At 46.5% G+C, this 15,305-nt stretch overlaps 1 protein-coding gene across 2 annotated transcripts in view; it reads left to right on the top strand.

Annotated features, from left to right (window-relative positions):
• Positions 1 to 15,305, top strand: part of RUSC2 (RUN and SH3 domain containing 2) — a 75,184-nt gene that overhangs the window by 47,109 nt on the left and 12,770 nt on the right. Inside the window, exons 1-2 of one of the 2 annotated variants that reach the window (XM_011950467.1) lie at positions 4,180 to 4,656; positions 11,804 to 13,909. In XM_011950467.1, the coding sequence (XP_011805857.1) occupies positions 11,896 to 13,909 (2,014 nt within the window). In that variant the 5' untranslated portion in view covers positions 4,180 to 4,656; positions 11,804 to 11,895. Of the gene's footprint in view, positions 1 to 4,179; positions 4,657 to 11,803; positions 13,910 to 15,305 lie in introns of those variants that run through there. The other variant, XM_011950466.1, reaches the window with a different exon arrangement.

Genomic DNA, 15,305 nt, shown 5'->3' with positions numbered 1-15,305 from the left:
CTCAGCAATGTGTGAGAGTTCAGTTTCTACACATCATTGTCAACATGTGTGACTGCTTGCCTTTTTTTATTTTAGCCATTCTAGTGGGGTCAAGTAGTATCTCACTTTAGTTTTGATTTGTACTGCCTAATGATTAATGATGTTAAGCATTTATTTATATAAGTACTTGTTGACCATTTGTGTGTCTTCTTTGGGGAAATGTTTATTCAAATCCTTTGCCCAGCCAGGCATGCTGGCTCATGCCTGTAATCCCAGTACTTTGGGAGGCCGAAGCAGGAGGATCACTTGAGCTCAGGAGTTTTGGACCAGTCTGGGCAACATAGTGAGACTCCCATCTCTACAAATAATACACACACATACACACACACAAATCCTTTGCCCATTTTTATTTATTTATTTACTTATTTTTTTTTTTGAGACAGGTTCTCACTCTGTCACCCAGGCTGGAGTGCAGGAGTGCAATCTTAGCTCACTGCAACCCCTGCCTCCCAGGTTCAAGCACCTCTTGTGCCTTAGCCTCCCAAGTAGCTGGGATTACAGGTGTGCACCATCACACCCAGCTAATTTTTGTATTTTTTTGGTAGATATGGGTTTCACCATGTTGGCCAGGCTGGTCTCGAACTCCTGACCTCAAGTGATCTGCCCGCCTTGGCCTCCCAAAGCTCTGGGATTACAGGTGTGAGCCACCATGCCCGGCCTCCTTTGCCCATTTAAAAATTTGATTATTTGTCTTTTTATTACTGAGTTGTAAGGGTTTTGAAATATATTCTGGATAGAAGTCCCTTATCAGATATATGATCTGCAAATTTTCTCACATTCTGTGGGTTGTCTTTTGACTCTCTTGATTGTGTCCTTTGAAGAACAAAAGTTTTAAATTTTTATGAAGTCTAGTTTTTTTGTTTTTTTTTTTTTTTTCTCATTTTGCCAGCAGGAAGTCAAAGTTTTTCTGTTTTTTTCTTTTGTCACTTGTATATTTTATATCATGTCTAAGAATGTGTTGCCTAACTCTAGGTTATGAAGAATTACTTCTTTGTTGCCTAAGCTTCTTTTTTTTAGATATGGAGTCTCGCCCTTGTTATCCAGGGTGAGGTGCAGTGGTACAGTCTCAGCTCACTGCAGCCTCCGCCTCCTGGGTTCAAGTGATTCTCCTGCCTCAGCCTCCCGAATAGCTGGGGTTACAGGTGCCCACCACCACACCCAGCTAATTTTTGTATTTTTAGTAGAGATAAAGTTTCACCATGTTGGCCAGGCTGGTCTTGAACTCCTGATCTCAGGTGATCGGCCCGCTTCGGCCTCCCAAAGTGCTGTGATTACAGGCGTGAGCCACCGTGCCCGGCCGCCTAAACTTCTTTTTAATAGATTTTTTTTTTCCACATGAAAAACAGTCTTCTCTTCCAAGCTTATTTAGTCAAGTCTACCCACCACTTATTCTGATTTACACACAAGGAGCATCTCTTTTTAGATTATTCTTGTTCAACAAGACTTCCATATGCCAAGCATAAGACACCTTCTGAATGCCAAGCACTATGCTAGGTTTTATGGAAAACACAAAATAAAAATGATATTGTCTTATATACTGGATAATGGAGATGCACAGATGACTATAACTCCGACTTTGCAGTCTAGAAGAGATATTAAGGCAGATATGCAAAAAAGAACAATAACCATGTTAAGTGACATGATTTACTTAAAACTTCTCAGGGACTGATTCTAGTTGCTGATGAAGTTCGCCATTAATATGCAATGCAATGAGAAAAGTACAGTATGCTCTTTCTTATAAAGTTATGATCATTGATGTAAAGTTTTGTAATGATGCTACTTGACAATATAAGAAGTTGGCAATCCAATATTGATCCCTCTGTTTTTTGTGGAAGTTGTTTTCTTGTCTGTAAAATCAACCACCTGCAACCACTGGTTCAGAGGACAGATTATTTCTGGCTCTGGGGTAATCAGAGGAGACTTGATGGAGGAGTTGCTCTGGGCCTGGTAGGTTTGGATAATTTTGAACAGGGCCAAGTGTAACAGGAAGGAGAGTCTGAATGAACAAATGCAGCAGAGTGGAAATGATCTTCTGAAACATGTTTCAAGGATTGCATGATGGGAAACCAAGGCTGAGTGGAGTAGACAGCCAAGGCCGGGCACGGTGGCCCACACCTGTAATCCCAGCACTTTGGGAGGCCAAGGCACGTGGATCACCTGAGGTCAGGAGTTCAAAACCAGCCTGGCCAACATGGCGAAACCCCGTCTCTTCTAAAAATATAAACCTTAGCCGGGTCATGGTTGCGGGTGCCTGTAATCCCAGCTACTCAGGAGGCTGAGACAGGAGAATCACTGGATCCCAGGAGACGGAGGTTGCAGTGAGCCAAGATCACGCCACTGCACTCCAGCCTGGATGACAAGAGTGAAACTCAAAAAAAAAAAAAGAGTAGACAGCCGAGATAGATGACCTCTAAAGCCAAAATGAGGAGGCTCAACTTGATTCTCTGGGTAATGAGAAACCATTAAAAGGGCCAGGAGGAGTGGCATGTTGAAGAAAGGTGGTGCTTTAGGGAGATGAATCTGGTAGTACTAAAAAGTAAATTACAAGTAGGGGGACTAGTTAGGAGGTGGTCGAGGTTTATAATGTAACAATATTTGTGTTTTGTTTCTGGCTGGAAAATAATTTGGTCTTTCCTCAAAAGCCCTAGATCTTTGGCAGTAGTGGTTAGGAAGTAAGTGGCAAGGTTGTCTGTGATTTAGTGAATTAAGCCAAGCACTAGAGGTCTGAGAGCTGCCACCTTCCATAGGCAACTGAAAACACTGGCTGTCTAGCACAATGCATGACTTAGCCTCACAGAAATTTCAGGCTCAAAGACCCTGGGCCCAGAGCTCTCATGGTAAGAAGCTTGAACTCCAAATGTTTGGTCATGAAGATTAACTTTGCCCTAACCTATAGATGCTTATCCAACCCTGCTTTGTGGTCTGTATCAGCCAGGCAAGAGGAAGGCAGAGTGACACCATTTCCTCACCTTTCAGTGGCTGGCTATGAACAGCAGTCTCCCTCCTTCCTTCCCTTCCTCAGTTTCCTGCTTTATAGGATCAAGGGGCCATGGCTGCTCAAACAAGTCAAGGCTGGAGATGGATCTTTGTGTTTTTGTTCTTCTCTCTACAATGGACTCAGCTGAGCATGGTGTCAGTGGACACATGGGTGTCATAGGGAATAGGAGAAACAAGAAAGGAAAAGAAGTTACATCTCTTCCGGATCCTGAGGGATAGCTGTTATGGTCTTGGCCAGTGGTTTCTCCAAAGGCTTCTTTCTAAGGCCCTGAAATCCGAGGGCATGGCTGTGGAGTCCAGATAGTAGTCACCTTGGGAGGAGCCCTAGGCAGGGCTAGTGTTTGGGGACCAACCCCTGCTTGAGACTATCTCTGTGTTCAAGCGTAGCAGCAGGGAGCAGTGACACGAAGTGGACAGAGACCTCACCGCAACTTCCTGTACAACTGGCTCTAGCTGCAGTTTCTTCCTTTTTTCCTTATTCCCACAGAATTGGCCCAGAACCTGAGGAGGGTGGAGCAGGAAAGGAGCAGAGGACTCTGTAGGTCTCCAAGCAGAACTGAGATTTTTCTCTGGCCTAGGAGAGACCACTGTCCCCTGCCTTACTTTCCCTGGGAAGATAGGCTTCCTGGCCTTTCAGCCTGGCTAGAGGGATTCTGCCTCCACACAAACCCAGCTGGACCCAGCTGAGCACTGAGAACCGACGTATGTGAGAAGGGCCAGTTCTACTTCAGCCATAGCGAGTAGACCTCTGAAGACCCAGGGAACTGAATTGAATACGGTGTTAGGAAGAGGGCCTGCAGCCTCCAGGTCCTTAAGACTTACCACCCCAGTGTACAGAAGCCTGCCTAGCGCCCTGTCTCTCTAAGAAGGCCAGTGCTAAGACTCGTGGGCCATCCACCAGGACTGAGTTCAAGTTACTGCTGGCAGAATGATGACTGGTCCCTGCAGCCTCCCTTCTGGGCTTCAGGAATCCCCTCCCAGGCTGACTGCCCCACCCTGAGGCTAGTCTGGAATCTTGGTTAGAGGAAAAAGCTGCAAAACAGAGTCATTCACACTGGGCAAAAAGAGGAGGGAGAGGTTTCTGGTTAAGATATAAAAGGAGGAGCCTAAAGAAGGAAGGAAGCTCCAAGGCTCTGCCCAGACATCTTCCCTGAGACGCCTAAGGACAAAAGAGGAGCTAGACACAACTCTCCCCATTTTTCCTTTGCCGTCTTGAGAGTTCTCCATCTTCCAGCACTGACTGCCCTCTGTGGCTGGCTCCTTTCTCTACCCTCCCCCTTCCCTAGGCTAAAGGGCCCACAGGGAATGGAAGGGAGGGAGGCTGAGTGGCTGTGCTGTGGGCCTGCCTGCTCCTTTCCCTTCCCCCTTCACTTAGCAGCAACGTCACCGCATCACCAGCAGCCGCGGCAGCAGCACGGAGACTGGGGCTGGGATTGCGCAGCCTCCCTGCGTTAGCAACGATGCCATTGTATTAGCAGAAATCAGATCTTAGGAAATCGGTCCAGTTCCCCTGTGTGGTCCTGTGGAACAGTGTCTCAGCTGGAACTGTCGAGGTAGAGCTTGGTCGGAGTGCAAAAGGGACAGACAAATCAGGGGTCCAGCTCAAGGCTCCTGACAAAGGTATGGCTCAGGGAGCTGGGGGAGGGGCAGGGCAGAGATGCTAGGATACTGATCAGCACATTTGGACCCTGGCTTCTGAGGGTTGGCTTTGTCTTTCCAAAAGGGAGAGGGGGACGGTGCGGGGGGGATAAAAGGGGCAACGTGCGGGAGCACAGCATTAGACAAGCTCATCCATGCATACATTTGGGCTATGGTGCAGAAGTGGGGAAAAGCCAAGGCTTGGGCTAATGCCATTTATGCTATTTTGTCAAGAAGCAGATCTCATCCTTCCTTTTTGGGCATTTCTAATGAAGCTTCTAGTGTGGGTCAGGGATGGGGGAGTCAGATCTAGAAACAAAGGCTTAATGGGAGGAGACACCCCTACGGCTACTGTAAATTTATGATGGAGAACATGCAAGGATCCATGCAGCTTTCAAGAGAAGGGGCTGGGAAGCCTTTCTGTCCACACACACACACATACATACATACATGCACATAGACACACATACCGTATCTGCTGGTGCTATGGGAGCCACCAGGCTCCAGGTAAGGATGGAGTAAGAAAACAGGGTGCCCCACAGTGTATGGCAGGGGCAGGGACAGTCATTGTAATGCTTAGGACACCTGACCTGTTACAATAAGCCTTCAAGAAGAGACCTAAGCGTAAGCTAACACTCCCAAATCTACCCTCCTGCCCTTCTCCCTTTGATCCTACCCAGGAGAGGACCAGTCAGGAAAAGGGTTATCAGTCCTACAGAGGCATCTTATCAGGATCTCAAGTCAAGGTCAGATTGCTAGAGAAGAGCAATTGAAGACCATTGTCTTCCCCATCTTTATTCAGAAGGCCAAAAAAGAGGGAAGGGGTTCTATGACTGGCAGAAAGACATTGATGACCAAAGCTAGAGGAAATCTTTTTTCTGGGGTTTTCCTGCCCAGAGTTGCTCCATTGCTGAGCAGGTAGGAAGAGTTCCCTAAATTCCCATTTCCACACCTGTAATCCTAGCACTTTGAGAGGCCGGGGTGGGAGGATCACTTGAGCCTAGGAGTTGAGACCAGCCTGGGCAACATGGTGAAACCCTGTCTCTACAAAAAACTTAAAAATTAGCCAGGCATTGTGGTGTGCACCTGTAGTCCCAGCTACTAAGGAGGCTGAGGTGGGAGGATCACTTGAGCCCAGGAGTTCAAGGTGCAGTGAGCTATGATCGCATCACTGCACTCTAGCCTAAGCAACAAAGCTAGACTCTGTCTGTAAAAAATAATTGTAAAAAAATTCCCACTTCTAATAACCACTTTGGTAGAGGGTTCAAAAACATAGGATAATAGGAGACAGTAGTGCCATGTTGTGCAAATATATAGTTGAGGAGTACACTGGATAGTTTTGGGAGTGTATTTGTTCCCAGGAAGTGTCTAGGAATGTGAACCACAGAGCAGGGAAAAATGAGACTTGAGACCATGTATGGGGCAGGGAGATGAGGGCTGGGAACTGGGGCAGGAGATGGGATTGACAAGTGTGATCAGAGCCTGGGGACAGTATGAAAGGGACTGTAGGTTCATAGAATAGAGAGGCAGATAGACATAACCTGTGTAAATGGAAGCTGAAATGTGGGTCTACCCAGGACAGGTAGGATGCAGCTGCTCTGGGAGCAGAGTAATTGCAAGGACTTTAGGAAGAGGGTGTGGCCCTGATCATTTTCTTTGGAAGGCCATTGTAGTGGAAATAATTACAAATTGGGCAGACCTGGGAATGAATCCCATCTCAGATGTATAAATATGGGCAAACTACTTATACACTCTAAGCTTTGGTTTTCTCATCTTTATAATGGGAAGGATTATGCCTACTTAAAAATGTTACAGTACATTTAGAGATGATGTATGTAAATTAATGGCATATAAGTGTTGAATAAATGATCATTTATAGTATTATAATAGGACAAGAGATACCCATTTGGGACAAGGGCCAGGAAAGAGGCTCTCATAGAAAGCTTTTCCTGATTTTGGAGAGCATGACTTCATAACTTTATACTGGCTGAGACCACCATTCCACTCTACCTGGTAGGCATAGCTAGAGGGCTCATCTTCTGAAAGAGCTGTCTTCTACTTTCCTCTTATTCTGAATCCTCTGTTTCTTCCCCATCCTCATCTTCCATGTCTCTCCATTTAGTCAGGGCAGAAAAAGTCTGAAATGAGCTCTTCCAGCTCAGTGTTTTCTCTTCACCTTCATTAGAGGGGATGGGCCACTTGTCTTGATGTAGAAAAAGTCACTCCCAGGAAAGGAGCCTGAGATACACTCTCAGTAAATGTTCTCTGTGGTGTCATATGTACAGTTTACTCTCTTTTTTTCTTTTTTTTTAAGACGGAGTCTCGCTCTGTCACCCAGGCTGGAGTGCAGTAGCACGATCTCAGCTCACTGCAAACTCCACCTCTTGGGTTCAAGTGATTCTCTTGCCTCAGCCTCCCAAGTAGCTGGGATTACAGGAGCGTGCCACCACACCCAGCTAATTTTTGTATTTGTAGTAGAGACGGGGTTTCACCATGTTGGCCAAGATGTTCTCAATCTCTTGACCTCATGATCCGCCTGCCTCGGCCTCCCAAAGTGCTGGGATTACAGGCGTGAGCCCCCATGCTGGGTCTACTCTCATTATATTCTTAACTGATCAAGAAAAAAGGTCAAAAGTTAGGATTCCTGAGTCTCATCTTAATTCTGTTATTTATTCACTGAGTGGTCTTGGGCAAGTCATTTCATTTTTCTGAGTGTAAATTTCCTTATTTTTGAAAATGAAGATAGCTCCGCCTCATTTGGTAAGTTTATGTAAGGATCAGTAAGATATGACATACATAAAAAGTACCTTGTAAGTAAATGTGAACCAGGTGGGCAAAGCATGAGTACAAAAATCTCATGAGATGCCTGGAGAACTTCCCCTTAGATGGCTGAATTGGAATCGTCTATGGGGGAGCCATTGCTGGGCATTTCCCTTGGTTGTGTGGAGATCAAAAAAGAATAAGATCTCTGAGATACAGAAGTATAAAATAAAATTAAATCAATCAGTAAAAGAGCTTGACAGTTAAAGTAGGATTCAATACAACCTAAATGTAAAAGCTAAAACTATACAGCTTTTAGAAGAAAATCATAGGTACATTTCTTTATGATCTTAGGACAGGTAAAGATTTCTTAGGATACAGAAAGATTTAACCGTAGAGAAACAAACTGATAAATTGGTCAATTTAAATTTAATAAATTAAAAACTATTTATCAAAAAACACAGTTAAGAAAACAGACAAGCCACAGGCTGAGAGAAAATGTTCATGAGACATATTGACAGAGGACTTGTATCCAGAATGTTAAAACTCCTATAATTCAATCATAAAAAGACTAACAACTCAGGTTCTTTTAATGGGAGAAGTAGTCAACAGACAACCAGGCACTTATCAAGCACAGAGTTCACTGTATTGTAGTCTCCAGCCTCGGAACTGTGCTCCAGTCTGGGAGATAGATATGTCAACATCACATTACAGCTGTTAGTGCCCCCAGCCAAGGGCTCCGTCATCTCCCACGCTGATGTGTCCTTTGTCTCTGATTTAGAGTCAGCTTTCTGCATTCTGTATCTGTGCATCAGGTCTTCCATATTAATGCATGTATGTCCTAGTAATGGTTTTGTGGGCAGAATCATACATTCTTTTATGTGATACTTGTGAATGCCTCTTGAAAATGCTTTAAAAAGGAAGAAAAGGTACTCATTGAAGGTCAGTGATGGCTGCAACCCATAAGTACCCCTAAAATTACTGCTATCCACGTAAGAAAGTTCTCCATACTCCTTTTAGTCCAGGCTTTGAGATTATGGCCAGGACTCCAGGGGAAACCTAGTATGTATGAAAGGAGAAACCCCCTCAAAGAAGAAAAAATTGTTTAGGCCCGGCATGGTGGCTCACACCTGTAATCCTAGCACTTTGAAAGGCCAAGGCAGGTGGATCACTTGAGCCCAAGAGTTCGAGACCAGCCTTGGCAACATGGAGAAACCATATCTCTACAAAAAATACAAAAATTAGCCAGGCGTGGTGGCACATGCCTGTGGTCCTAGCTACTCAGGAGGCTGAGGCTACGGTGAGGCTGCAGTGAGCCATGATCGCACCACTGCACTCCAGCCTGGGTGACAGAGTGAGAACCTGTCTCAAAAAAAAAAAAAAAATTTGCTTAAATTTTTAAATTGCTTAAAAATTGCAAAAACTGGGTATTACATACAAATTAGAAAATACAGCTGAAGCAAAAAAAAAAAATTAAAAATAATCCAAATCACTCAACAGAGATAGGCACTAGTAACAGTTTGTTGCACATTACAGATTTTCTTCTATGCGTACAGATATGTTTATTTACAAAAATGGTGACAAACACCCGGCTAATTTTTGTATTTTTAGTAGAGATGGGGTTTCACCATGTTGGCCAGGCTGGTCTTGAAGTCTTGACCTCAAGTGATCCGCCCGCCTCAGCCTCCCAAAGTGCTGGGATTACAGGCATGAGCCACCGTGCTTGGCCTGATTTCAAGACATTCTATTTCTATGGATTTGCCTATTCTGGACATTTCATATAAATGGAATCGTACATCATAAAAGCCCTTTGGGACTGGCTTCGATTGTGCCCAAATTTTTGGCTACTGTGAATAATGCTGTTATGAACATTTGTGTACAAGCTTTAGTGTGAACATATGTTTTCATTTTTCTTGGGTATATACCCAGGAGTGCAGTTGCTGGGTCATGTCATGACACTATGTTTAACATTTTGAGAAACTGTCAGACTTTTCCAAAGTAACTGCACCATTTTACAATACCCCCGGCAATGTTTCAGGGTTCCCGTTTCTTCATATCATCATCATTTGCTAGTTGTTATTGTCTGTATTTCTTATTTTATCCATCCCAGATGGAGAGAAGTGGTATCTCGTTGCGATTTTTATTACTCTAATGACTAATGATGTTGAACATCTTTTCATGTGCTGGTTAGCCACTTGTATGTCTTCTTCAGAGAAATGCCTATTCAGACTGTTTGCCCCGTTTTAAACTGGATCATATGTCTTTTCTTCTTTCTGAGACAGTCTCACTCCGTCGCCAGGTTGGAGCGCTGTGGCATGATCTCAGCTCACTGCGACCTCCAACTCTCTGGTTCAAGCGATTATCCTGCCTCAGCCTCCTGAGTAGCTGGGATTACAGGCACGCACTACCACACCCAGCTAATTTTTATATTTTTAGTAAAGACGGGAGTTCACCATGTCGGCCGGGGTGGTCTCGATCTCCTGACCTCGTGATCCTCCCGCCTTGGCCTCCCAAAGCGTTAAGATTACAGGCATGAGCCACCGAGCCCAGCCTCGAATGTCTTTTTATTGTTGAGTTGTAAGAGTTCTTTATATATTCTGATTAGAAGTCTTTTATCAGGTATATGAGTTGCAAATATTTTCTATTTTATGGATTGTCTTTTCACTCTCTTGGTGGTATCCTTTGAAGCACAAAAGTTTTTGGTTCTTACAGAGTCCAATTTATGTTTTTTCTTTTGTCACTTGTGCCTTTGGTGTCATATCTAAGAAACCATCACCTAATCCAAGATAACAAAGATTTACTCCTATGTTTTCTTCTATAACCCTTACTCTTGAAGCTTAGACTCTCTTAATGTCTGCCCTTCTACATCTCTACCCATTAGCCCAATAAACACACAAAGGCTTGGAAGCTCAACAGAGGAGACTACCTTCCTCTCAGAAAGGGGGACGAGGAAGCAAGATTGTAAATAATAATTGCTGCTTAAATTTAACACAATTGTATATTAATACCTTGTCCCTCATACATATACTTAGCCATACTTTTTATGCATTGTTTGTTCATGTCCTTGAGTATATGTGACTTGCCTCAGCCCTTACCACATTCCACATGATGAGCTGGGACCCTATGGTCTAAATGAGTTAAATTTTAAGAAAATGATGGTGTCAAGGATTCAGTTAAATGATGAATAAGAGAAAGGCAATGGGGGATTTAGACTCAGGGTGAGTGAAAAGGAAATAATAGGAATAAAAAAAGAAGGGAAATGAATGAATTTGGAACATTACATGTGAGGAGTCGAAGGGAATGAAGACTGTTGCAACCTGAACGTGGAAACACAGCAGACTACAACTTGAGCAGGCCACACTGCCATGGTGCAGCCAAGAGACCAGAGAAGCTCAGGATGGGTTCTGTGTCCTTGGCACCAGGAGACCTTGAACAAGAGAGAACTTTGCTTTAGCCTATAAGAGGTAAAACTGGGATGAGAAGACTTTCTAGTGGATCCCATTAGTGAAGGTTCTAAGCTAAAACTGGGCAGCATTTGGGCACTTCAGGATGTCTGTATCCTGAGCTAGACACATGTTAAGAATGTATTATGCCTTTCACGTTTATTTTATGATGTGTTAGAATGATACAAAAGACATAAAACTAGGTCCCCCAACCCCCATTGAGGAGGAAGAGGTTGACATCAGTCATAACTTGCAGTCACCCTAATGCCCAACTCAGTCTCTGCATTCAAGAAATTCTAGTACAGCAGTGAGGATAGTAAGGATACTTCGCCCACGGTCATCAGAGAGGGACAAATATTCTGGGGCTCATAGGATGAGAAAGGGGATCAGAGATAACAGTCACTTGGTCAGATCATACCGTATATTTTAAAATCTGCTTCTTGCAAAATTACAGCTTATTGCTATGAGTTCATATTATTCATGATTTTCCCTCGTCTGTAAACTTGTGTGCTGTAGCTGTGTCTAAGCCTTAGACGTCCTAGATGGTTTTTTCTTAATTGTGTCATTATTCATAGTTTTGTGCTAAGGACTAGTCATTGTTTACTGCCAAGGACATAGTCCTTGAAAGAGAAGGGGAAAGCACTGCCCAAACCTTCATATGTGGCATTAGAAGGACTTGGCCTTTTGTCATAATTTGATGCATGGTGACCTTAAAATTAAGGGGGACCTCAGGTGCTGCACCTGTGCAATGCAGAAAGCATGGTTAGGTCCCCACCCACCTATTGGGCTGTGTGGTCAAGCTCCATCTTGACTCAAGCCTTTTCTCTTCCTGGGCTCTTCTCCATCTGAAAATGCTGTAGGGAAGGGCATGCCCCTGACTTCCAGGGAGGTGACATTAGGTTCCCTTTCTTTCCCTCTCTCTCCAGGTGCCAAGCTCTCCTGATGAAATGTGTTCTGCCCCACTGGGCTCCAGGGACAGTGTCTGGTGCTGTTGAAGCCCTTATTCGAACTTTCCAGAATGGATAGTCCCCCAAAGCTGACTGGAGAGACCCTCATCGTTCATCACATCCCCCTGGTGCACTGCCAGGTCCCAGACAGGCAGTGCTGTGGAGGAGCAGGTGGAGGTAGTGGGAGCACAAGACCTAATCCCTTCTGCCCACCTGAGCTGGGCATCACCCAGCCTGATCAAGACCTAGGACAAGCTGACTCCCTGCTATTCAGCAGCCTGCACTCTGCTCCAGGAGGAACTGCACGGTCTATAGACAGCACCAAGAGTAGGAGTCGGGATGGAAGAGGCCCTGGAGCCCCCAAACGACACAACCCCTTCTTGCTGCAGGAGGGTGTGGGTGAGCCAGGACTTGGTGACCTGTATGATGACAGCATTGGTGACAGTGCCACCCAGCAGTCCTTCCACCTGCATGGCACTGGCCAGCCCACCTTTCATCTATCCTCTTTCCAGCTGCCACCATCTGGCCCCGGAGTGGGCAGGCCATGGGGGGCAACACGCAGTCGGGCTGGAGTGGTGGAAGGGCAGGAACAGGAGCCAGTGACGACCTTGGATACCCAGCAGTGCAGCGCCAGCCACTGCTGCCGGCCAGAGCTGGAAGCAGACACTATGGAGCTGGATGAGTGTGGGGGACCTGGTGGGAGTGGCAGTGGGGGTGGAGCCAGCGATACCTCTGGCTTTTCCTTTGACCAGGAATGGAAGCTCAGTTCAGATGAATCCCCAAGGAACCCTGGATGCTCTGGCTCAGGGGCCCAGCACTGCCGCTGCAGTAGCACATCCAGTCAGTCCGAGGCAGCGGACCAGTCCATGGGCTACATGAGCGACTCTTCCTGCAACAGTTCAGATGGTGTGCTGGTCACCTTCAGCACCCTCTACAACAAGATGCATGGCACTCCCCGCGCCAATCTCAACTCTGCCCCACAGTCCTGCAGCGACTCTTCCTTCTACAGCCACTCAGACCCTGGCGCCTTCTACCTGGATCTGCAGCCCTCCCCAGCTGAGTCTAAGATGTCTTATGAGTCCCATCACCCTGAAAGTGGAGGAAGGGAAGGGGGCTATGGTTGCCCTCATGCCTCATCTCCTGAGCTTGATGCCAACTGCAACTCCTACCGCCCACACTGTGAGCCGTGCCCAGCAGTGGCTGACCTCACAGCCTGCTTCCAAAGCCAGGCCCGTCTTGTTGTGGCCACACAAAATTACTATAAACTTGTCACCTGTGACCTGTCCTCCCAATCATCCCCAAGCCCTGCTGGCTCTTCCATCACCAGCTGCTCTGAGGAACACACCAAGATAAGTCCCCCACCAGGCCCTGGCCCAGACCCAGGCCCCAGCCAGCCCTCTGAGTATTACCTATTCCAGAAGCCAGAAGTCCAGCCAGAGGAACAAGAAGCAGTGAGTTCCTCTAGCCAGGCGGCAGCTGCTGTGGGCCCCACTGTGCTTGAGGGGCAAGTATACACGAATACGTCACCCCCCAACCTCAGCACTGGACGTCAGCGCTCCCGCAGCTATGATCGCAGCCTGGAGCGCAGCCCTCCCGTCCGCCTGGGCTCACTGGAACGCATGTTGAGTTGCCCAGTGCGCTTGAGTGAGGGCCCTGCAGCCATAGCGGGGCCTAGCTCCCCACCTAGGAGGGTGACCTCCTTTGCCGAATTGGCCAAGGGCCGGAAGAAAACTGGAGGCTCTGGCTCGCCCCCACTTCGTGTGAGTGTTGGGGACTCCTCCCAGGAGTTCTCACCCATCCAAGAAGCCCAGCAAGATCGGGGGGCCCCACTGGATGAGGGCACTCGCTGTAGCCATAGCCTGCCACCCATGCCCTTGGGGCCAGGCATGGACTTACTTGGCCCAGAGCCAAGTCCACCCTGGTCCACCCAGGTCTGTCAGGGACCCCACTCCAGTGAGATGCCTCCTGCTGGCCTTAGAGCTGCGGGGCAAGGCCCCCTGGCTCAGCTGATGGATCCAGGGCCTGCTCTCCCAGGGAGCCCAGCCAACAGCCATACCCAGAGGGATGCAAGAGCTAGAGCTGATGGTAAGAAGCCTAAGGGTTAGCAAATATGTGGCTATTCACCAGCAGGATATGCATGGCCACCTCCGTGACGGGTTCCCGCCAAACCACCCCGTCCGTACCACCAGAGTTTCCACATCCTAGATCTGTTATCCCTCCAGGCCAGGGCAGGTCCCACAGCTACAGTGGAGTGGGCTCACTGAGGAAAGACAGAGGACTCAAAAATACACTGAGCAGACCCGGCGCAGTGACTCACGCCTGTGATCCCAGCCCTTTGGGAGTCCAAGGCGGGCGAATCACTTGAGGTCAGGAGTTTGAGACCAGCCTGGCCAACATAATGAAACCCCATCTCTACTAAAAAATAAAATTTGCCAGGAGTGGTGGCACCCGCCTGTAATTCCAGCTACTCAGGGGGCTGAGGCAGGTGAATCGCTTGAACCTAGGAGCCGGAGGTTGCACTGAGCCGAGATCACACCACTGCACTCCAGCCTGGGCAGACAGGGTGAGACTCTGTCTCAAAAAAAAAAGAAAAAGAAAAAATACACTGAGGAGATAAAATCAGCAGGACTTAGAGGCTGATTGGGAAATGAAGGATTCAGAAGACGGATTCTGAACCTGTATGATGGGAAAGATGAGGCCATGGATAGGGGCTGTAATCAAAGGAGATTTCCTGGAAGAGGGATAAGACATCAGTTCAGGTTCGGACATTTAGGAATTTGCGGTGCCCAAGGGGCAACCAAGGGATACGTCTAACAACAACACACGCACACTGAGCGTCGGGTATTTTTTTTCCTTTTTGAGACGGAGTGTTGCTCTTTCGCCCAGGCCGGAACACAGTGGCCTCCCTAGGCCAGCTCTTTCCCTATTTATTTTGTTACATTTTAAATATTTTATACCAGTGTGTTAAGGGGGTGCTGGTGACAGAGAGATGAGAGGGATGACTGTTTTCAAGGATTCCAGCTAAGGATGGAAACAGAAAATGTAGTCGATCGTTAAAATGCAGAGATGGCAGTGGCAGTGTTGCGTACTGGCCAGTGAGAGGGGTATCTAGATCAGACTGAAATGTCGGAGGAACTGCTAATGCAGTTTACATTTAAGGCCAATCTAGAAAGATGATTAGGATTAGGCTTTGTGAAGACTTGTAAGAAGAATGTTCTAGGCTCACAGGATAGTCTGTACAAAACCACAAAGGCACAGAACGGCTTGACCCTTTCTAGGAACTGCATATAATTTGGTGTAGCCATAGTGGAAAACAGGTGGAACCACTGAAAGATTTTAGAGAAATGGCTTTTGGTATTTGTTTGTTTTTGTTTGGTTTGGTTTTTCTGTCTGCTTAATTGTATGTGTTGATTTGCATTTTAGAAAGATCACTGGTTGTTTGCTCCTTCAGGCCTTGTTTTTTTAAAAAAAAAAAAAAAAA

This window comes from Colobus angolensis, unplaced genomic scaffold (genome assembly GCF_000951035.1).
Source record: "Colobus angolensis palliatus isolate OR3802 unplaced genomic scaffold, Cang.pa_1.0 Scaffold308, whole genome shotgun sequence".
Taxonomy (NCBI): domain Eukaryota; kingdom Metazoa; phylum Chordata; class Mammalia; order Primates; family Cercopithecidae; genus Colobus; species Colobus angolensis.
This window is presented reverse-complemented; position numbering and strand designations above follow the sequence as displayed.